The sequence below is a fragment of the Dicentrarchus labrax genome, unplaced genomic scaffold, assembly GCF_905237075.1.
Source record: "Dicentrarchus labrax unplaced genomic scaffold, dlabrax2021, whole genome shotgun sequence".
NCBI classification, from domain to species: Eukaryota; Metazoa; Chordata; class Actinopteri; family Moronidae; genus Dicentrarchus; species Dicentrarchus labrax.
The window spans coordinates 11,815,203-11,839,541 of NW_026136719.1; the positions used below are offsets into that span (position 1 = coordinate 11,815,203).

The 24,339-nt window shown below is 42.4% G+C and overlaps 1 protein-coding gene across 13 annotated transcripts in view; it reads left to right on the forward strand.

The window, feature by feature from the left end:
* baz2ba (bromodomain adjacent to zinc finger domain, 2Ba) overlaps positions 1 to 24,339 on the forward strand; it is a 65,447-nt gene that overhangs the window by 11,671 nt on the left and 29,437 nt on the right. For 12 of the 13 annotated variants that reach the window (XM_051378291.1, XM_051378296.1, XM_051378303.1 and 9 more), the window contains exons 2-3: positions 930 to 972; positions 22,727 to 22,792. In XM_051378291.1, coding sequence (XP_051234251.1) covers positions 22,780 to 22,792 — 13 coding nt within the window. In that variant the 5' untranslated portion in view covers positions 930 to 972; positions 22,727 to 22,779. The remainder of the gene's footprint in view (positions 1 to 929; positions 973 to 22,726; positions 22,793 to 24,339) is intronic. The other variant, XM_051378293.1, reaches the window with a different exon arrangement.

The following is a 24,339-nucleotide window of genomic DNA, read 5'->3' on the forward strand; positions in this document are numbered from 1 at the left end:
TGATTGTAACATTCGTGCTGATGAAGCGTCCACCAGACTTGATTCTGTTGCTGTTGACCAGATGGATGTGTTTACTGTCAACAAAACCTTGTTAGATAGCTACCCACACACGCTATAACACTGTTTGTGTGTTGGTGTGTCTGGAAATGTCTATAAGAGCCTGCTTTCTTGTGTCTGCGTGTGTGTGTGTGTGTGTGTGTTAAGAGACTTGAAGTTTGTATGAACAAGTTATAACTGACACTGTTAACGTTGTGGCTGAAAACTCTTCAACAGAGTCAAGAGTTTGAGAAGAAGTGTGTATTAGCGTGAATAAAAGTTGTTAAATCTGTGTGTGTTTGCTTGCTGTAGTATGATATACTGTACGTAGCAGGGTGGCGTCTGTTTTGGTGAGCTGCTTAGATTAGGCTCAGACTGTAAGAGCACAGAGGGCCTTAGAGACAATGCATGAGAGATGGGCGTGAGAACGCTGGTAAGGCTTGGTTCTCTGCAAGAACTGTCTTGTGTTTGGGGAAAATATCCTCACTCTCAAAGCTCCAGTGTCTAGATCCATTTCTAACAAACAGGTTTTGCAAGAAAGGGCTTGGGGAAAAAGAGACTTTTTGTGTGCGTGAATATCTTTCTGTGTGTGTATGTAGCCACAGCTGTGTTCCGACGTCACTGTATTTTCGATTTGATTTGTCTGAAAACCCCAAATACTAAGTTGTGTAACTGTAACTTTGATATCCAGGTAGTTTTCAGGGCTTCATCCTCTTCAGGCTCTCAAATGGAAAACTTCCAGAATCATCACAATACTGGATTATAATCTAACCATTTTATTATCATATAAATAAAAGCATGCTTTGAATGAATGAAAAACATTTTATTCCTCTGACTCAGATTGTATTTTTAACCTGAACCACAGTGATCTTTTGTTTTTGCTTTTTCTCCAGGTGTTACAGCAGTTATGTCAAAGAGCTGAAGATATCTCTAACAGTGAGTACACAGTACACTAAAGAGCATTCTCATCTCCTCTTTTCCCCTCTTTGCCCCTGGTATATGTTTGTGTGCTACAAAATAGTTGATGTGTGCCTTTTTAAAATATATATTGTTACCCACTTCTGCTTTTTTTTATGGCACGCCAGAACAAACTTGCAGACTCCTCCAGTTTCAGGCCTAATTTGATTTTCATTCATTCAGTGAAAGAGGATGTTTTTTTTCTCCCCCAATTAAATTTAACAAGAGCCCCTTGAAAAGCAGTTGTTATGATTACATTACAAATTCGGGGTTCATTCAGTGAATCAAGCAATTAATTAGATTTCTCCCATTCTAATCAGAATATTTGTCTGAAACGTACGCGCCTAATAAACATCCTTTGAGTTTGCTATCTGTTCAGAGCCAACGCTGAATGTAAATGGTTGTTAACTGTGCCCTACAGTGCTTCTAGGTTAGGATCTTGGATTGCATTGCATTGTTGAGTTGTTTCTGTGTATTGCTATGTGCAGCTTCAATCCCCTACTCTCTTCGTCCCTTCCTCCTTTCTTTCTTTCATTTTCTCTGTTTTCTCACTGTCTCTGTGTGAGAGCTGGCTGTACTCAGGGGCGCGGCTACGTCCTCAAGGCTTCACTTCACACACACCAAGGTGGCAGTTTGTTGTTCCACACAGACAATGACTTGCACTTTTCTCTCTTGCCTGACTTGATGGCCTTGTGCCTGCGAGTGTGTCACCAGATGAAATGGGATCTTTTATAAGAAGGCTTTTAGTGAATGCAGAGCTCAGGGAAATACCTGTTTCGCTTGTGACTGGCTCTTTGGCCTTGTGTGTTACCAGACCTGATTCTATCAGGTCTAACCGTTACTACTTCATCTCTGGCTGTGAATGATACATTACATCCCCCGCAGGTTGATGCGAGCTGGTTGTATCATTTATGATAAGTATTGATGAGTTCTCTCTTGGGGAATCAATTTCTAGGGGGTGTTGCCGCTAGCTGTTCCTAACTGGTGTCTTGGCTGCCTGACTTTTCCTGCAGTCCCATAGAGAGCAACGCAGCAGAGCACAGGGAAAGATGGAGCTCATCCAAACAGCTATGGTGTAATTAGCTGACATTTGTTGCTTGGAAGACAAGAGAAGGAAAAAGGAAAGAGCTGCTCAACTCAAACACCCAAAGGAATATGCAAATGTTGAGAGTGAGAGAAAGAAAGACAGAGAAATGTTTCTAATGGCACGTAGATATAATTATATTATATTCACGGATGTGTTTGTGTGTGTGTGTGTGTGTGTGTGTATGTGTGTGTGTGTGTGTGTGTGTGTGTAATTGTGTGTGTTATGAACCCATTGAACTTTATGTGAGTATTTTTGTCAGAGTTTTGCCACTAGAACACGAACCATTGGTTTCCATAAAGGACTATATATTAGGATAAGAATGACTAACCAGGATGCTTTCTCTGTTAAGAGATGATACCTTTGTCTGCTGTTTGGCGTTCTTGTTTTGTAGAGCATGTCTTAAGGTATTCAACCACATCAGATCAGCATTACACAACTGAGCTACACAGTACCCACATGAAGCAGCCATCCACAACCGGGCTGATTCTCCGGTTCCAGGAAGGTTGTGCATCTGCATGTGTGTGTTCACGTGTGCTTATGTGCATGCATTTAGGTGAGAACGCTGTAATGCATGTGGACTATCTGTACTTAAGCCAAGGTGCTGCGTGAAGGAGCAGCAATGCTTACGCAGCCCCATCTGCTTGATCCAAGCTTTAAATGCAATGCCTTTTAATGACAAAATACTGAGTGACTGGGAGGTGTGCAGAAAAGACTGTATGTGTGTGCATGAGTGAGTGAGGGTGTGTGTGTGTGTGTGTGTGTGTTGTATGAGTGTGAAATAGAGAGGAATAAAGGGAGAGGGAGAAGGAGAGAGAAAAACATCTCGAAGGTCAGGAGCAGCGGGCGGCCGTAGGGGAGAGACACGTGAGACAGAGATAGTCTTGCGTCAGCCCCACAGCAGTCCGCTCTTTATGTGCGTGTGTGTGTGTGCGTGTATGTGTGTGTCCTGTGGGGCCAGCATTTCCATCCGCATCCCACCGTGTTACAACGGAGAAGCATGCCAGCGTTTCTGTTCTGAGTGTCTCGATCTGCAAGACTAGATAGATAGATAGATAGATAGATAGATAGATAGATAGATAGATAGATAGATAGATTTATGCATACATGCTGTACATTACAAATTACTTTGAAGCAGTCAGTCATTGAGCTGCAGATAATTTTTTACATGGCTCTTGTGACAGTGGAAGGGGAAATTACACCTACTAGCCTGAGGGGAAAGAATTTGTGTGTCTCGCTGCCTGTCACAAAACCTGAATAGGGTTTCATCAATCCTAGCAACTACTATCATTTTTCAGCTCTTATTCATGAGCCCTCTTTGTTTCTTGCAGTGTCTTTTTTCCCAGTGCCCTTTAAACTGGTGCTCTGTTAGATTGGGGAAGTGTTAGAGATAACGCCTAAACATTTAGTACTTTGTACTTGCCTTGGAGCTAAGATTGTTAAAAAGCTGCTGCAAGATTGTCCTCAGGATAGGGAGCAGTGTAGATTCAACAGACACACTCCAGCATTAGTTTGGGCTTACCCATCCATGTCTCTCTGTCTCTTTCACTCCCACTCCCGCTCTCTCTCTCTCCACACACACACACACACACACACACACACACACACACACACACACACACACACACACACACACACAAACTGACCATTCCCCTTCTGCCTCCCTTGGCCCGCGTGGTCTCAACAGGGTTCAGTCCTCTAGCCAGACGTTTGATTCACCCACATTGCCAAACAGCCTCTGCTCTCCTTGTCCCTATGAAGGGCTTCAGCGTGGGGCGAGGCTGCTCTTTTACAGACCCTTGTGCTATGAATCACTGCTCGCACCCAGGGAGCCTCAGTCCACTCGGGGGCTGCCTGCCCGGACGATAATGTGCGTGGTCATGAGGGGGCCATTTTGAATGGAGGGCCAGACAAAACAGGAGCTAAAGAACCCAAGCTGTGAGCTTTCCCAGAGAGGGCAACAATGGGAGCGATCTGTGTGTGTGTGTGTGTGTGTGTGTGTGTGTGTGTGTGTGTGTGTGTGTGTGTGTGTGTGTGTGGTGTAATGTGTTTGTTGTAGTAAAGGGCAGATGTTGGACACACAATGCTGAGTTTTGGGTGTCATAATGTAACATGATTGCATGCCAGTAATTTATGAAACATTAGGAGTAGACCTTTAAACCCCATACATCACAAACCTTTTAGCCTCACACAAACGGGATTGCAATTTGAGCTCCTTGGGCTCAGCTCTAATGCCTATTTCACTGTTAGGTTTGAAAACAAGAGATGACCAGGCCTGCTTTGCCCTCACTTACACTTGTACTAAACAACCAATCACATCATGTTCAGTCAAAGTAAATATTTTATGAAGATGTCATTTGTTAAGTATAAGTATTTTTTTTAAAAGTATTTTGCCTAAAATAAAGCAAGGTGATTTTGATCTGTACTTGGCCCCTCAACATAAGTTTGTAATAATGGATCCGTCACATGCTTTATTGGGTTTAAAGGTTAAAACCTGCTTGTTTAGTATACAATTACATTTTGCATTTCATGTTGTTGCTTGTTCCATGCTGGTTTTACTGTTGTTTTTACTGAATATATAGATAAAGCCTCACTTAATTTGTTAATATGACTTATTAGTAATTAATATTAGTAGAATTAGTATTAGCAAGCTGTTATTAATTTCTGTACTTCAATCATGTAAGTGTTGTGGGGTGGTTCCTCTTTTATGGAGATAATTAAGCAGGCCACACACGCAGACAGACACATACACACAAACACACTTTCTCTCCACTCTCACCCGACGCCAGCTGTTGCCCTATGAGAGCCTCCAGGTTTATTGGGTCTATCTGCTGGGTTTATGGCCAAACCACATCTCTTCAACTGTCTTTATCCCTTGGTCTCAGTCTCTACCATGGCCTCTTGTCTCTTGACATACTCCAAAGCTTCCTGCCCCCTAACCCCCTTTTTCCAGATCTTCTTTCCTCCTCCCCTACTTCAAACACCCACACACCAAACACATAGTTCACTATGGACCTGGTTTTCTGAATACGATGTGTGCCTGTGGCTGGGAATAGTTTGTCCCTGCTGGGCCTGTGTATCTCAGGGCCTGTCGTCCAGGCCAGGTTGTAGCCTGGATACAGCTGCAGTCCAGAGGAGCCATTAGCAGTGCCAGGAGGCCCAGAGCTCCCAGTGAGGGCTCATTACTGTATTTGTGCAGTCACACTTCTCCTATGAAACACAGCAGTGTGCCTGGTGAAACTAGCCAGGACATTGAGCCTCGGGGAAACCATTACAGCTCCATTTCGAGTTCTGAGAGAGTGAGAGGAAGAGACAGAGAGAGAGAGAGAGAGCAAGGTTTCAGAGGAGAATGAATACTAAGAATTATATTAATCATTAAACACCTCCAGCTTTCCCTGTACTTAACTGTGAGAGTGTGAGTATCAGTGTTTATTGGATTCTATTTGCTCTTTGTTCAGTGTGTGTATGTGTGCATGTGTTTGTGTGTTTGTGTGCTCTCTGAGGCCCAGTTCAGCTGTCTGGTCTGGCGTGCAGATGGCCAAGTTGGGGCCTGCTGAATAAGATACCCTTTTTCTTTTTTCTGTCTCTTTATCTGTCCTTGTTTCTTTCCCTTTCCTTTCCTTTCCTTTTACTTTCCTTTCCTCTTCTCTCCTCTCCACCTTTTTCTGCTGGGTTTCATTTACCAGTTACATCCCTGGCTGCCTCCTCTCTTTCATCACTGCATCTGCTGAGGGCCATCTTGGGCAGAGGAGAGTTTTCCACCGCTCTATTTTCTGTCTCCCTCCTTCTTTATGCGCCTCTCAGGGCTCAGTGCGGCAGCTATACGCGGTGGCTTTGGAATGAAATGTCTCTTAACCGAGCCATGTGCCCCGGAGCTACGGTAATTGCAGGTGAAATTCAGCTTCCTCTTTAAAATGCCATCTCTCATTTCCAGTTACCGGCCCCCTCCGTATCTCTCTCTCTCTTTCTCTGCCTCCCTCCCCTCCTGCCTCTCTCTCTCTCTCTCCCTCTGGCTGTCTTTCAGAGGCGTGTGAATCCCTCAGCCCCTGTCGCGTCTCTCTGCCCCAACAGACACTCCCACAATGCACAGCGCTGATGGTTGCACAGTGATATCAGCCATGCAGAGGAGAGGGAGGGCCACTGCCTAGACACATACACACTCAATATGTGTGTGTGTGTGTGTGTGTGTGTGTGTGTGTGTGTGTGTGTGTGTGTGTGTGTGTGTATGTGTATATATGAGAAAGAGAAAGTGCAAAGATAGTAACCGAAAGTGTGTGTCTGTTTGTGAGTGGGAGACAATGAGCATATAGGTCTGTGCGTATACAAGAGGAAAAGAAATGTGCTGTTGTGTGTTGGAGAGTGTGTGTGTGTGTGTACAGCGTCAGCAAGGCGTGCGCCGTGTAGAGGTGACATCAAGGTGAACACGGCGTGTGGAATGCTCTGCCGACTCGGGAGGCAGCAAATGGCTCTGTGGCAGATGGAGTCTTTGTCAGGGAAGAAAAATGGCAGCTCAAGAGCGTCAGAGAGGACCCCCCCCACCAACACACACACACACACACACACACACACACACACACACACACACTTATACACGTACCACTTTCTGTCTGTCTTCACCTCTGTGTCTTTTTTTTGAACAGTTGGTCACACACACATGCATACATGCAATACATGCATGTACACACACACACACACACACACAAAAAGAGAAATGCACATACACATATTGACACACATTGCCCCCACCCCCATCCCCTCCTCCTCCCCTCCTTAGTGAGTTAGGCTGGCGGGCAGTGACCTTCCCCTGCTTGGAGGGTTCCCTGGCTGTTTGATCAATTATCCCTCTCCCATTGTTTACCAGGAAGCAGGAGTAGAGAGGAGAGGAGAGAGAAGGCTCAAAATGGCCACTGTCAGGTGGAGGGATCCATTTCCCTGCCAGCGTGGGGGTGGGGGTTAGGGAGAGAGAGGGAGAGAGAGACCAGTGCTGTGAAGCATGCTTAGAGGGAAGGGAGGAGCGTTGTTCCGTGGCAGCTGGGATGATATGACATTATACTGAAGGTATAGCTCTGACAGTGGTTACCATTTGTGATGCTGAACGTCATCTGTTAAAAGTGGGTGTTAGATTCCTAAACTTTTGACAACCAAACATTAGTTGTCCATATTAAAATCCACACAGAGCATATTTTTCTTGCTGCGGGTGCATAAATCAATCACGTATGAATTTCTGAAATGTATTGTCATGTCCATGTAATGCTGCATACACACATGCATATATGCATAATGCCACAATACTGCAGGTACACTTCCTATTTTTAGCATGCGAAGTGAGGGGGGGTACATACTCTAAAGGTCAGGTGGCAGAGAGAAAAAAACGAGTGGGAACAAATGATGCACTAAGCGAATGACACTCTGAGGTCCTGCTTTAATATGTATGTATCGCAGGTTGATGGCTGATTTCATTAGCGCCTCTCATTGTTATGCATAGATTGTCCTCCTGCAGCAAAATGAATATTGTATTCACACGCGCGTGCACACACACACTCACCCTCATAGACACATACAACAAACCACGTTTTCCAGGGAATACTGTATGTTTGGATCTTGCAGAGGGCTTGAAGAAAAGGTTGATGTTTCCACAGGCTGTTATCTGTGTCGGCTATAATTAAAACAATTTACAGCGCTGTCATTTTAACACAGGTTTTTGGCGCTGCTGTGAACAATTCCTGTCAGGTAGTTGGTGTGATTATTTAGGGGTCCTTGTTGATATTAGAGTAAATTATTTCCAAAGCTGCAAAGAAAGGCTATCTTTGTTTAAATGACTTGAGCGGAATAAGTCATGTCGTGTCTGAGGGTTCAGATTACGTCACTTCAATTTACCTAAATCTGTGTGTGTGTGAGAGAGAGTGAGAAGGAGGGGGGGAGACAGAAGAATATGCTGAGTGCATAGCCATTAGTGACTATATATGTTTATGCGACTATATTGCTCATCCTTGCACACAGAAAATACATATGGTGAGTACATGAAAATGCCTGACTGCCTCTTTCTAATCCTCCAAGATGACTGTGTTTCAGCAGGAATTCCAGTCCTTAGTGGGACATGAGCAAATGTTCTGTGTGAGATATTAATAGCTATTGTGGGCGGAAAAGGAAAAAAAGCTTCTGCATTTTTCCATATGTTTTGTAAGGAAACAGTCCAGATGGATTATCTCTTGGTCTGGAGCTTTCTCTTGCCTCAACCAGCTCAAATCCAAGTTGGGTTGGACTTGCCAGAGCCGCACACCCACACACACACACACACACACACACACACACACACACACACACACACACACACACACACACACACACACACACACACACACACACACACACACACCAATGCGATCACACTCCTCCGGTCTGAAGTACAACAGGCTATTACTGATTAACATGTCTAAAGTCTGCCAGTTCAAAAAGCCACTCTAATTCCTTTTCCATCTTGTTCTTATATGAATCATGGATGACGTGACGGTCTTTCTTCCCTAACATACCTCACGTTCCTCACAGTCACAGAGATATGTTTGTCGCCTTTCTATTTGTTGCCTGAGAAACCATGTTGGCTTGTCTTCTCACATTTCACACTTGGTTTCATCCCCTTAACCCCTAATGCTCAGCATGGATGGGCTGCCTGACCTCTTGAGTCATGGATGTTAGACTCATCGGCATCACAAGGGCCAGAGTTGGGCTTTATTTTGCCCAGTGATTGTAGGCATAGACGGGTGCAAACTTTCTCGGATCAAAGATTAAAAAAAATATCCACTGACACTCCTTGTCAACACATTCGTCATGTTTCTGTTGCAGATTTAATTTCAAAGCTGTTTGTTCGCTGCTTTTTAAATGCCTTCTTTTGGACTTCTTTAACAATAATTTCACAGTCCTCATGGTCTATAGTATCCGAAGATTTATAAAGTAGAAGACCTAGACATTCACACTTGGCCTTGTGCCTTAAATGCAGAAAGACAAAGCAAAACTCCCACACTCACTCCTTCGTTCCTGAGTTGGCACACACACACACACACACACACACACACACACACACACACACAGACACATTATGTGGTGTGACAGAACGTCACATACTTGGAGTTTCACAGCAGGTTGGCATTCTAGGACAGCAAAGAAGAGATAATGTCAGTGCACTGCTGGTTAACTCACTGTTTTATCCTGTTTCAGGGCCACAGAGCGTGAAGGGTGTCTGTTTATGACACACACACACACAAACGCCACACATGCATACCATGCACACACACCTCTCTTACACAGACCACTTTGCCTCTCCCAGCCTGTTAGACGACAAAGGCTAAAAAAAAACACAAGTGACAAAACATGTCCATAGACATGGCTGCCAGCATAGACTAAAGCTGCGCTCTTGTGTGGATACATCTGAATTTTCTTTTTCATGACACATGCTTTCTGGAACCAGGAAGTATGCCACACTGACTGACAGGATGTAGGATGATGTTGTGTTAGTGTTTGAATTATGCTTTTAGAGGTCACAGTCCCCTAAAATAGCTTTTTGAGTATATCATTGTGCAACACATCTACTTAAAGGGCAGGCTTTGTGCGCATGTTGATCCTTCATAACCCAGTGTGGCTATATTTAAATGAAGAAATCATGAAATTCACCTAGTCAGCAGCGGAAAAAAGAGCTTCCTCTCCAAACCGCCCACACTGCTTTCAGCCTTGTTGTGACTTGTTTGTCTGTTGTTGGAGGATTTCGACTTCTTCCAGAACAATTGCACTTAAAAACCATCAACTCCAGAGGAGTTGGTTACACAGCAACAAAACAGAGCTAAAAACACAAAAATACGAATTGAGCCTGTTAGACGCAAGCTGGAAAATACTTCTTCTCCCACCACAATGTAGCCTCTCTCTGTATGCACGTCAGGTGCATGCATGCTATTGTTACTTTCATCACTGGTGTGTGTTGTCATGTGCAGCTGTTTGCTCTCCAGTTAGTGTACTGTGTAGTGAGTTAGTGGAGTTACGGCAGTGTGGAGCTTCTCTTCAGTCTGAGCTTCCTCTCTGATTTATTCTTAACATCTGTCTTTGGCAGGTGTGTGGAACCACAAGGTCCTCTCTGAGTCTGTGATGTAGCTATCATTTCGGGAAGTGTGTGTGTGTGTGTGTGTGTGTGTGTGTGTGTGTGTGTGTGTGTGTGTGCGCAAAACAACAGAGAGGGCCTTCCTCCACCCCCTCTCCTTGGGATGAGTCATATTTGAGCCCTGTGTAATCCAAGCCCGTGTTTCATGTGTGTGAACAGACAGACCCTGAGCAGTGGTCTTGGTCCTGACTCCCTCTGGGGCAGTGAGTGGGTGAGACACGGCTATCAACAACAGGCCCAGGCAGCTTTGGTTTCAGCCTCACCACACAAGGAATCCACTCGTCGTGACATAGGCACAGACACACACACACACACATCAAACACAAGCATACACTCACATAGAGCCAAAGCTATTATTCTTTTCCCTGCCTAGCTCCTCCTTAAAAATATCAGGTTACAAAATGGGCCTGATGGTAAGCCTTGTGATTGGTTCACCTTTATAAGGAAGTGTTTGGATCCAGAGGATGGGCCAGTGGATGTAGTTTCACATGAAAAGATAGTGTGACACAACGGTGAAGCTCAGTCTAACACAGGTAATTCAGTGTGTGTGTGTGTATTTGGTCACGTGTGTATCCACCTGTGTGAGTGCGATTGCAGCGCAGTAATGTCAAGGCTGGGTTTGACACAGTCAACAATGGCGGCTCAAATATTTTGACTTTTATATGAAATCACACAGGGGAGGTGTGGTGACACAGGAAATAGGGCCATGTCACAAGAAAAAAATGAGCTCTATTTTGTAGATATTCTGCACAGCATTTTAAAGCACCCCATTGCTGGTGTGACAAACTCTTTTCAAGGCACAGCTGGACTTTTAAAAGGGTCTTCTACATTTGCCCCTAGGGGGGAGAAAACGTGTCCTGGATAGAGCAGCAGAAAGGTGATACAGGCAAAATGGCAGAGTGAAGCTGTTTCCCATTATGACACCCATTTATTATCTTTTTATTCTGTATGTAAGGGCAAAAGTATCATATTTTATCACACATCAAACTGCTGAGAATAAAATCAGTTTGTCATCCATGTAAAATATTGAGTTGAAATTTAAGTTTCTCTTGACTGTGAAAAGAAAATCCAGGCAGATGTAATATTCTGTGTGTGTTGCTAGATATATCCTGCCCTCATTTTGTCATTTGACAATGACGAAAAGGTAGGCAGGAGCACAGAAACAACGCAAGGATTGGACAGTGACATTTTCACTTTGCGAACATCATTTACTGAATCTTTTGGGATTTGCTTTTTTCAGAACTGCTTTGAATCAGATGTCACAGTGACATAAAAAAGAAGGAAAGAAAGAAAGAAAGAACAAACCATGTGAAAGTAACATTATGCATGTCTTGAGGCAAACTGTGGTGACCACCATGTTGTACAGTTATGGTCTTAATCTCAGCTCACTGAATTGTGGGTTTCCTTGACTTGGTCTCATTATAAGCCTAGTCAGAGACTCTTTACACACATACACACTGGTCCTGTATATGTGTCATATAGTTTCTTACTATTTTTGCATGGTTAACATCACAGTGTAACAGTTTTGGTGTAAGTTTTTGGATGTTGTTCACTTGAAATATCTCAACATATTTATCTGTTTAATTTCCCACCTTGCCCTGCTAGTTGTGCACCTAGTGTCTGAGCTCAATGTTTAAGGCCTTGGGGTACATTTCTTGCAAATCATCATCGGTTTTGCACTTTGCATTGTGGTATATAGTGACGCTCTGTTGTGAAAATTGGAGTAAAATCTCAACAGGCATTGGTTTGCCACTCGCCTGGCCTCCAGTGCATGTGGTGAATGTGTGTGTGTGTGTGTGTGTGTGTGTTAGTGTGTGTGCGCGCGTGTGTGTGGCATAAAAAAACGCACCTCCATACACTTTTCTGGCACAATCAAAGTACAAAAATCTACTTAAACAAATATTTTAACAAGCATGGATCAGTGGAGCTCAAAGTTAAACTGATTAATAGTGACCTGTTTTATTATTCCTGATGCATGCTGAATTGGCATCATGCTTTAATTTATTACCTAAACATTTGGAAACAAGTGAAAGGGGCTTTGCTCTAGTTACATGCTTGCCAGCTGTAGGCATTTTGGCAAGTTACATAACAATTGCAACACATTTCTTCTACTGTCATAAAAACAGAGAACACTAATCTTTCAGCAAGATATTTTATTAGCACAATTACAGGCTTATGAGGGTGAAATATGTTGTATTTAGGGTATCCTGATGCTCTAGTGGTCCAAGATACATACCAAGTATTCACAACGTCTACGGTTTAATTCTGACTTGTTGCATGTCACCCGCTCTGAAAACGTTCTAAGTTGTTAGAGTTGTAGTCTTGTAAATCCCGCTTTTATCCTGTGATTATAGACCACTTTCATTATTTGGGGCAGCAAACATCGTTACAAGTCTTCGTATCACTGAAGTCAGTAAACTTTCAGTGCTTAGCAAGAAAATGATGAGTTTACTTGATAAATCCTTTGGATACAAACTAAAACGAAAGGCATACAAGCTGCTAGTTGCCTCTTATTATCCTATATGGCATTGGGATACATTTATAAATGGGCTAGTTAATCATGAACTGATAAAGCTATTCTTTACAGCTGGTACTAGTTTAAGTGGCTTTAGATTACTGTTTATGATCACCATAACCTTCACCCAATCACATCTCTCATGGGACATGTGTCATTGTTATGCTGTGCACATTTTTCTTTTTTATCATTGTAGTTAATGTCTCTATTGCTGTTTTTTTCCCCCACCACTATTCAATGTTTTATATTGTGTGTGTTCAAATATGAAGATTTATCCTGATGAAACTGAAATCTAAGATAAAATATTCAAATGTTCACTTTATACTTAGCCATATAATTTATATTTACATTCTCAACACTTTATCAACACTGCAATACCATTTCTGCCAATCTTACCTTCTAAATGTTGCACACTGGACCTTTAATGCACCATGAAAGTTTCCCAGTCAGAAACATAAAAGTGGCACATTCTTCCATATCCAATAAGCGTTATCTCACTGTTAGTTAAAATCTAGGCTTTCAGCTTTATCTTCAGGTCCTACCTTCACTGACTCACACAAACAACAGTTAAACTAATCAAGCCATTGGTCAGGCCCTAAAGCTACTTTGGTCAATTTGGAAATGTGCTGCTCGATATAGACTTAATGAAAACCTTACAGTCACTTACCCAACAAATCAACATGTAGATGCTTGCCAGGACTGCTGTGGAGTTAGCAAGGGACAAGTCAGCTTAATATATGCAATTGTTTTGTCGAAGAAGAAACAAGGAGTGCCGTCACACATCGCATGAGCTCAGACTCGGGGAGTACCGTAGACATGTATTGGCAAGTTTAAAAAAAAAAAGATGAGATTGTTGAAGATTTGCTCTTGACACAGTCTTCCTCCCCTACTTTTTGTCTAGAGCGGTGGAGTGGGAGTGAATGCCAGGCTATATTTGTCTGGAATTATCTGCTCAGTTCATCAGTAAGGGTCGAACAGATTTACTAACTGTCACAGTTGGTTTACAGAGACTAAGCTGAGATATTTCATACCTACGCAAATACTACTATTTTCTCTCTCTTCTGTGCTTTGGCTGCATTTTGTCATTCTTGTGTAATATGGATGTAAATTAGTGCCTGATATTGCGGCTTATGTGTTTATGTTTGCTTGTGTATGTGTGAATGTGTCTGTGTGTGTGCGTGGGCATGCGCATGCATGTGGATGTGTGGTTTTGGTAACAGTACAAAGATGTCCCAAGGGTTTTTTCCCCCTTTTCTCATTACAAATGCTAATGTCACATTAATGAAATCGGCTTAGTTTAAGGTTTATAGCGTAGCCTACACTGAGAGATTTGGCCTCGACACTTCCCACATATTTCAAGTTGAATCACATTTTTTTCCCGTGGGCATACTATTCTGAGTTACTCTTAAATATACTGGCCCTGAGTGAAACTTTGGGGGAAGAGTTTAGAGCATGGTTGCCAAGCTTTGTCATCGTTGTAAATTGTCGAGCCACAGGCTGTCGGCTGCCCAGCTTCCGAAGAGGACTGTTAGCTTAGCTACAGCAGTAATGGCTTCAATGAGGGGCAGGCTAATCTAAACATTGTGTTAATGTGCTAGCAGCGGTTTGTAGAGTCAGTAGCTGTTAATCATTGCTCAACAGAGAGCTTGTCAGGCACAACAACATGCCAGAGAGTTAATCATGGTTATAGATCCCTGTTTGTTTTTATGCAGAGGACATATTTAACAGCTGGGTTTCTAATCATTAGGCCTTTCCAGTAAGCACGTACAGTAATATAAGCAGCTATGATACCAAGGGTCAAATTAAAGATGTGAGAAAATAGCTGCTTTCAAATTTACACGTGTAAATGCCTTTTTTTGCCGCCTCAAATGTAGGGGCATTTGCTGATTCATAATGTGAAAAAATCTTTCAGAGAAACCTGCAATTTAAAAATGAACCCCAATGATTTGTATTTTTTCCTGATTTCGCTGACATTCATACCCTTTATCCATCAGTCTTAGTAATTTCTCACTTGATGGGTAGCATTTTCTAACCTTTCACTGGTGTTTTACTTCTTGCCTCAGTTTGCCATTTTTTTCAAATACTAAAGGCATTTAAAGCTTAAACAGAGAGGAAGAGATTGTTCTTTGTAATTAAAAGCCAATTTTGTAAAATTGATTAGATTATGCTAATCAAGGGAGATAATATCTTAAAAGCAGTGTGAGGAAGGGAGATAGAGGGAGTGTGAAGAGTGGAAAGGAGTGACAGTCCAGCCGCCATTACAAGCTGCTGATTTCTGCAGAGTGCTTCATAAAATGTCAGAGCGCTTCTCCCTGAGCAAGACACTGAAAAATGGCAGCGCTGTGATGTGCTGGCACCTCACCTGCTGCACTGTGTGAGTGTGTGTGTGTGTGCGTTCTAGAGAGTGAGTGTGCGTGCGTGTGCGTCTGTGTGTTTGTGTGTGTAGGAAAGAGCGAGAGAGCAAGAGGAAGAGAGAGTACCAGTGTGTGTGTGCATTTGTCCAAGTGTGTGCATGCCCGTGTGTACATGTATGTGTGTTTTTACATCTGTGTGTGTGTGTGTGTGTGTGTGTGTGTGTGTGTGTGTGTGTGTGTGTGTGTGTGTGTGTGTGTGTGTGTCCATGCTGGCCTCCCTCCCATGTTGCAGTGAAGCAGAACAGAGTGGCTGACTGCCCGCTGCTTTGCCTCCCTCTCTGTCAATACAACACTATTCTCTTCCAGCCAGTCATTTTCACATGTTTAACATTAAGTAAAGCATCCGTTTGAACAGAGAAATACAAGTGATTGACATATTGAGTTTAATGCTGGTGGATTTTCTCTCATCAGAGCTTACATAGCCAGATTGTTGTTTTGAAACTGCTCAATAGCGTGTAAAACCTTCATTTGATTTCAGTATTCAAACACACATATAACACATTGTGTACCACTGTAAATACCTAACATACATTCTGTTTACTATGCCATTTAAGCGCATGTTGTCCTTGCCTTTTAGCATTTGTCTGTTTGTGTTAAACAGAGAGCCAGTGTCCTTTAATTAAGTCATTATGTTGCAGGTGTCATTAATGTTTATTTCAACAAAAGCATGAAAGAATAGAAAGGGTAAAAAAAAAGAGAAGCAAAGTGAGAGGGACTGGGCGGGAGAAAGGTGTTAAGGTGGGGGGTTGCAGAAGAGATAATAAATGCAGCATCAAGCCAGCTGTGAGTAGCCTTTTCATTTAGCAATGTTAACAGCTAAATAAGATAACTGTATAGCAAGTCGAAGGAACGAGAGAACTCCAAAACCCATCATAGTCAATCAGAATTCTGCATTTTGTATGTGTTTAGTACCACTTGAAAGAGCAAGTAGCAAACTTCGCCTAAACTACGACAGTATTATATTCCAGGCTTTGCTGCTGTGACCTCTGGGAAAGAAGAGGAATAGTAAGATCATGTGTTAGAAAGTTTTACAATAATTTATTAGTAAATAATCAAGAGCTTTTGAAATGTTATGGCTGGTATTAGGGTTGCAAATAACAATAATTTTCCATTAGTTTGCCAGTTATTTACCTAATTAATCGATTAATCATTTTGTGTAACAAAAATTATGAAATAAGCCTATAAGCTCATGTTCAAATTGTTTGTCTGACAAAACCCAAAGATATTCAATTTAGTTTCACATAAAAAAGCAGCAAACCCAGACTGCTAGAACTAGGTAATGTTTGTCATTTTTGCTTGAAAACTGAGTTAAAAGATTGATTATCACAGTAGATGCAGAATAATTAAATTTTTCAATTTACTTTGCAGCTCTTGTAATATGAGATGCTGTTGTTCTTGGTTATTTGTGTCAAACATATTTAGATATTAATATGTCTATGAATATAATGACTGAACGAACCTGACGAAGCTGCAAGCTAAACGCGTTGTTCGCTCTTAAATAAATCACAGTAAAGTCACTCTGGTGTGCGGTAGTTAATGCTGATTTCATACTTAGATATAAATATACGTATATACCATGGTTCTTCTCAAGAAAGTTTAGTTTCACTACACTGTGTAAGGTGGCCATAATGGTGAATTAAATTGAATTATCACTATGTTACATTGCAGAGGTTAAATCTGTACACATTGGAGAGTTTGACCAGTGAAGGAGGAATATGGCTACACACTATCGCTGTGTGTGACCGAGGGGAGCAGTAAAACTGTAACTGTGCATGTACAACCTATTCAGTCGGGCCAACACATGTGCAACAGCATCAGTATCAATCCAGGCTCTCGTTACTGGTAGTCATGAATAAGCTATTTCTGCCATGATTTAGTCACATTTGCACAGTGTTATCAGTTATCTCTGGCAAGTAAAATTTCAGTTGAACAGAACTGCCTCTAAATGGTTTCTTCCCATGGAAATTGACAGAATGGGCTACAGCGACTGCTCAAGCAAAGCTTGCCGCTCTCTGGCTATTCCATTGTTCTGTCACTGTCAGTTTGTTTTGCCATTTGACATGCATGTCATTTGCATTATGCATATCTTGAGTACTGACCCCCCTCCCCCTTCCTTGATATTCCCTGATAACTGATGCTATTTCCTGTTATTCAGTTTTGTATTTTTGTATTTCCGGCATTTATCTAAATATGTGCTGTTCGCAGAATGAGGGATATCTTATACAGATCACACACAGCAATGATAATCAATGGTTTATATCAAACATTTTGTGTAGTTTATATAACTTTGAAACCAGATGATGAGCTCATAATCACACATTATAAACAACATCATTTAACATATCTATTTATATAACAAAGTACTATTCATGGTCATTTTTTGCTGTTAAATTGTAGTCATTTCAGGAATTTTACATTTAAATACATGTTATCTAGTTGTGCCGTGATTCAAAATTAAAAGAGCAACAGAGCATACAGCAATGTTGGTTATAGTAACTTCATCTGAGAAAAACTACACAGTGCAAAATTGATATACAGATGTCTACTGATCTATGAGAAAGAAGACTGGTTATGTCCAAAACAAAATGTTTGCAGCTGAAACACACTTTAAATAATCAGTTTCCTGTATTTCGACTGTTACGCATGAGCCTTACTTTAAATCTTTTTTCTCTAGACTCAAAACATGTAAGTGCTAGATATCACAGTTTCTTAATTATAGTATTACAGCAGTGACAATATTGCAGTGCTACTAACCTGGCCAATGTGAAGTAATGAGTGTTTTTAGTTGATTTGAGACAGCAGAAGTTTGCAAGCATTTGCAAATGTCTTATTAAATACTGGAGAATTTTAGCTACTGTTTCGGGATGTGGGATGTATCTTGTGAAGTTGTGCACCTAGTGTCTGAGCTCAATGTTTAAGGCCTTGGGGTACATTTTTTGCAAATCATCATCGGTTTTGCACTTTGCATTGAGGTATATAGTGACGCTCTGTTGTGAAAATTGGAGTAAAATCTTAACAGGCATTGGTTTGCCACTCGCCTGGCCTCCAGTGCATGTGGTGAATGTGTGTGTGTGTGTGTGTGTGTGTGTGTGTGTGTGTGTGTGTGTGTGTGTGTGTTTTGTGTGTCTGTGCATGAATGTATGTGTATATTCTCTGAAGCATCAAGATGGTGTTATTCTGTGGCTCCAAACTGCTCCAAAGTCATTATGGACTCTTGTAGACATGCAGGCAGTGGCGAGCAGATCTGGTTCAGTCTGCAGAAAAACCGTAATGAGTAGTGAGACTGGCAGATGAGTGTGAGTGGCTAGCAGAGGGAGAAGGGCAGATTCATCAGGGATGATTGCCTGATGCACACTTCTGGTTTTTTGATGTGAAGACCCTGCTAGGTTACCATGGGGAGAATAATTAGCTTTGGCTGGATGCAGATGCGAAAGAGCATAAGAGATGGGAATTTTCTTATTGAGCTTACTTTATGATACTTAGAACAGTGCATATGGGTGTGCTTGTGTGCACACAGATACCGTTTCTCAAACACACAGACACACACTCACTACCGGCTCATTCTCTTCTATTTATGGCCAGGAAATGGGAGTAGTGCTATGTCTGGTTGAGCTGAGTAACACTATTCTGTCACACATAGGTTTGACATCAAACACAAGTGACAAGCCTATCCTATTCCTCTCCACCGAGTCATCACCATGTCCCAAAATCACATTATTGTCACTGGGAACCCAGCAGAGACGGATGGTGAGTAGGGGTGTTGATTCCAGCCTTTGGCATCTACAGTATGCTTGAAAAGGCAAATAAAGCCATTTGGCAGGAGCTGATTTCTTGTCATTTCCAAAATATACAGAATGCGTGTGGCATGCCATTTGGTTTTATATTTTATCTAAAGCCTCTTACAGCGACATGGATACGCATGTGTTTTTTAAGACAGGGCCCAGTGAATACTGAAGCTGGAAACTCCTCAGTGTTAACGCCACGCTCTACCATTTGCGACACACAGGACTATATCATTACCTTTTTGCCCTGGCAGGCAGTAAGCAGCTCTAGCGTGGTAAGCTCCAGTGTTACATGGAGACAGGCAGGCAGGCAGTGGTGTGGCTGTAATAAGACCTGTGGCCAGCACCACTGCCAAGGCTAGCTGAGGCGGGGTGAGAGATGGTGCCCATCCCCTACATGCCCTGCTCTGCCATCTGTCACTGGGCAGGAGCAGAGCCGAGGGAGGGGTCTGAGTCACTCTAGTTGTTGTCACCTAGACAGGCCACACTGGGGCATGCTGTCTCTTTGTACTCCTTTCAGGCCTTGGCTCAGTCCATTGTCAGTTTTCAAAGCAGTTATGCAGTTCTTCAATACCCCTGATTCAGTGATTGAATAACATTTTTTATTTCATGAATTTAAAATTGACTTCATTAAGATCTTTTTCTAAAGTGTCATGAAGTGCTACAGTGATACAACATAAGCAGCACAGGCCATTACACCACCACCAAATAGAACTGGAATGATTAATTAAGAGATGAATAAAGTAATTTTCAATTAAAAATACCAGACATTCCCTAATTCCAGCTCCTTAGTTGTGAGGTTTTGCTGTTTTTCTTAGTCATGTGTGTTAATAAACTGGAGATCTATCCATCTGGGTTTTGGACAAAAGTAGCTGCAGTGAAAATTGCACCTTGGGCTTTAACAAATTGTGATGGACATTTTTCACTATTTTATTGACCAAATGATCTATCAACTGCCCTAGAATAAACCATATTATTTCTGTTGTGACCTTTCAGTTTCTGCAACCAGTGGTGTTGCATGATATCACACAGTACATGCTGTCTCTTTAAATGTTCTCTGAGTTGATGTTTGACTCTGGACAAAGGTTGTCACTTAATTTTTGCCAAGACGCCTGGTTATGTCATTTCCTGGCTGTCGGTGTGCGTGCAGGGAGGGGAAAAGGGGCCAAGCAAGCTTGTGCATGCCCTCTACTATAAGTAAGATGATCTTGCTCAGTTAGTGTTCATTGATGACAAGCATGCAAAGTACAAACATCCACATCCATATGCACATCTCGTGCCTACAATAACACACACCCACACGAACATATATAAATACAAAGAGGGATGGAAAGTTCAAATAGTGTGCCTGAGCAATAGCTATACAGGGTGAGAAAAAAAAGATGTTCTGGCTGATTCAGTCAATGATCTCACTTTCACTAACAGACCTGCAACAGAAAGTACCTTTCTGTCTGTGTGCAAGTGTGTGTGTGTGTGTGTGTGTGTGTGTGTGTGTGTGTGTGTGTGTGTGTGTGTGTGTGTGTGTGTGTGTGTGTGCATGTGTGTGCAGTGCCTTTTGGTAACGAGTGATTCATGAGAATTGACACCTGGTAACCAGCAGAGGTGCTTGTGGACACTGGAGTATTATCAATTCTCAGAAAGAACTTCTTTATTTACTGGAAATGGTTCTATAAAAACAAATCAGTATGTTTGTTTTGAGCTATACAGAAAAAAAGCAAATTGTAAAAAGAGGCAGTGACTCCCATACGCTGATTAAACAAGAAGCGCTAATGGTGGATTACTCATTCTGATCCCGTTCTTTACCAGCAACCTTCATCATGACACACTTGCTATGTTGACATTACTCTTGTTAGCTGCTCGGAGCAGGACACGGCTAAATAGAGGTCTGCGTTTGACACAGTTGCAGATCACAATAAAAGGCAGGGAGTAAGAGATCCAGAGGAGAGAGTGAATGTTGCGGAAGCAGCAATGATACAGTCTTTGTCCGCTGTGGTAATAAGGAAAAAGAAAGAGAGCTGGGAGCCACCGTGTGTCTTTGAATGGGGTCAGGGCATCATGGGGAATAATGCATTTCCCTTCTCTTGCGCCAGGCGCTCCTTCCATTACGGCTGGAGAAGAGACATTGTGTCCACACTCTGATTACCACTGATCCATGCTGATGACTCTGTTGGCGGATTATCTCAGTTAGTATCAGCCATCTGTTACTGTGTGTATGTGTGTGTGTTTTTTGTGTGTGTGTGTTGAAGGGGCGAGGAGGAAGGGGCAGGAGTGAGACACACAGGGGGTTGAATAGTTTGAGGCTGTGACACAAACACACACACACACACACACACACACACACACACACACACACACTTCTATAGGCACATGTATTGGCAGTCTTTTGTAAAACCGCAGCACGCGTAACCAAGTGCCATTACATACACGCAACACAGACATACAACACCACAAAACAAATGCATGATGTAAGGCCACATAGTAAGCAGCACAGGCCATTACTCCACCACCAAATGCACGCACTCTGTCTCTCTTTTATACAGTTCTGCTCTCCTCTCAGATGCTACTGACATGTGAAGGCTCCTATATGAAGGCCACATGCAATCATAAAACCGCAGAGCTGTTTATAGCTACACTATCTCCTGAAGGGCTGTTGCATCCAGCCACTATTAGCTGCATGCGTTGACAGCTGGGTGCTGTGGTGTGTTTTGTGGACGTGACTCTGAATCCGGCGCTGGAACACATCTTATAAATCATAGTTCAGCCATTAGCATAAATTCTCCCTCTCCTTGCATCTGCGAGACCTGCTGTTTCTGGTTGCAACGCTCTGTGTTGATTGGTTGGTGTTGTTCAAGTCAAATTGATTTAGCCGTTCACGGAGATTATAACGCTTGCCTTATACTGCCACTGTGGTGTGCTGTTAATTACCTATAAAATCAAGCTAATTCTGATGCTAAATCCATTTTAATTTCTCATAATTAAGTCAGGATTGGATCCTTAAATACCTTGGCGCTCCATTATTGTTGCAATCATTGTTGTGGCTGTGCATTTGGTGGTACATTGCTGAGCTCAATCTTATTATTGTTATTAGATTTAATTGCACTAAGTGATCAGTTTGTAGTTGTCGGTGGAAGATGGACTTGCCTCGCAGTCGTTTTTCCCCTGCTGTTCTTTCTCTCTCCATCTCTCATCCCAGAAAGAGGCCCTTTGAGAGATTGTAAGAGATGAGAGGAGATGAGGGGGAGGGTAGCTCTGCTTTACACCTCTGCAAAGGAGGGATTGCTTTTTTGTTGTTTGTTAGGGGGGAAATCAATTCTGTTCACATCATCACGTTTTGACAAGGCGAGACATTAAGTGCAGATATTGAGAAACGACAGGAATGGTTTACAGCCTGTCCTTCATCTTCTCCACTTTTTCCCTTCTTCTGTCTTTTTTTTCCACAACAAAATCAGAGTGTATTGTCTTGCTTATCCCTTTCCCTCCCTCAATCTTTCTATCTCTTTTTCGCTCCCTCTTTCTCTGTGTTTTCCTTCCCTGTGAAAAGGTAGGGAATGATCCGCTTCACTTACCAGCTGACACCACATAAGCTTGCTCGTCCTCTGAGACATGAGCCTTTTGTTTTCATGTGCATTATGATAATTATGAAGGGCCACAGCTCCTCTCCATTTTCATCACACTTCTAATGATACTTACATTTTTTGTCAGGAGCAACCACGAAAAAATCGCTCCTCTTTTAATCTTGTGAAAGAATCCTTTTTTCATATTTTTTTTTTTTCCACCCTAACTTGACATTTAAAGGGTGACAGCCGGAGTGAAGGAGCACAGAGTGTGACAGCCATTCATGCAACAAAATGTGGCAGAGAGGTAACAGTTTTTTGTTAAGATTACAATAACACTTCATCTTCACTCAGCCTGAAATTTATCATTGTAACTATAACATGTAACTTTCATTTTGGGGTTGATAATTTGGCTCTTTAACCCACACCCTGTCACCTTGCATGAGAGGCCGCTCGAAGGACCTTTGACCTTGCTCATAATTGCACAACCACCATCTTTTCACTGCAGCAATGGCAGTCATGGCTGCCCAAGTCCGATGGCACACCAGCCTCCTCCCCGTGGACTGCAGCAGGTTTTCTTGTCATCCTTGCCTCTCGCTCTCCCTCTCTCCCTCTCCCACTCTCCCTCTCCCTTGTCAGTGTTGCTCCTGGCGAAAGGCTGATACTTGATATTCAGAGGATAGCAGCTTTTGTCTCAGAGATTTAATCAGTGGCTCTGCTCCCACTGCAGAGGAGAGAGGGAGGGAGGGGTGGCAGGAGAGAGGGAAGGAAAGAGAGATGGAGGCAGAGACTGTTTATGTGTAATGACACAATAACAAAGCCTGCCTGTAAAACACAATCTGCAAACTGTGCTTTTGAAGGGGATTTTCAGTCCTGGATTAGTGTCAGGCAGAGGGATGTGGAAAAGGAGAAGAGAGAAAAAGAGTCAGGTTGATGTGATAGACAGGGGAGGTGATTTTTTGTGTGTGTCTGTCTGCAGTGGGGGTTGAATTGTGTGAAGTGTGCATTCACACGTGTGTGTGTGTGTGTGTGTGTGTGTGCGCACAAATTCATGTGTCTTCAACCGTTTGTATTTATTTAGCTGCACAAGTTAGCAGCTGTGTGGGCACAACCACATTGTTTTCTCAGTTGTGCGCAAAAAGGGATTAAACTTGAATAATGTAAGTAAACTATTTGGCTGCAGAATGACCAAATGTTTCTTGTGAGGGTTTATGTTGTTGGTTGTTCGATAATGGCTGGCATGATGACTCTGTGAGACTGATAATGGAAAGCTACCGTGTTGGTTAATGCACCCATCATCTAAAAGCCTCTCCATTTAGTTCTAGTTCCAACTGAAAGGACTCAGGGAGCAATGTTGTCTTTAAAGGCCTCAAAGAGCTCTTAAATTTAAATGACAGTCTTTTTGATCAAGGGGTTGTAAAGAGATCCTGGTTGTCAAACACAGGTGTGCATGTTTGTGTGTGTGAGTTTGTTTGTACATGTGTGGTCCCTGTGTGTCTGAGAATGACAGAAAAGTGAAAAATGTGTAAAGATGTGTAAATTTTCACGTTTTTTTTTGCCAACCTCTGTCTTTTTTCAAACATCTCACTGGACTGTCCTGTTGCAGAACACATTCTCAGAGCCTATATTTTCTTTCTAGTATCAAAATGTAAAACTTGCTTTGTTGTCCCGTATCAGAGTCCTTAAAGATCTCATCCTCTTTCCTACCCAATATAGAATCAATGGAGGCTGGGAGCCATTGAGCATGGCTAAATAGAAATATTGTTCAGGGGAAGTGAGATGTGAAAGGAAAAGTGTCAGGAGATGTGCGTGTGTGCGTGCGCTTGCTAGAACATGCTGTGTAGGTGTGACAGT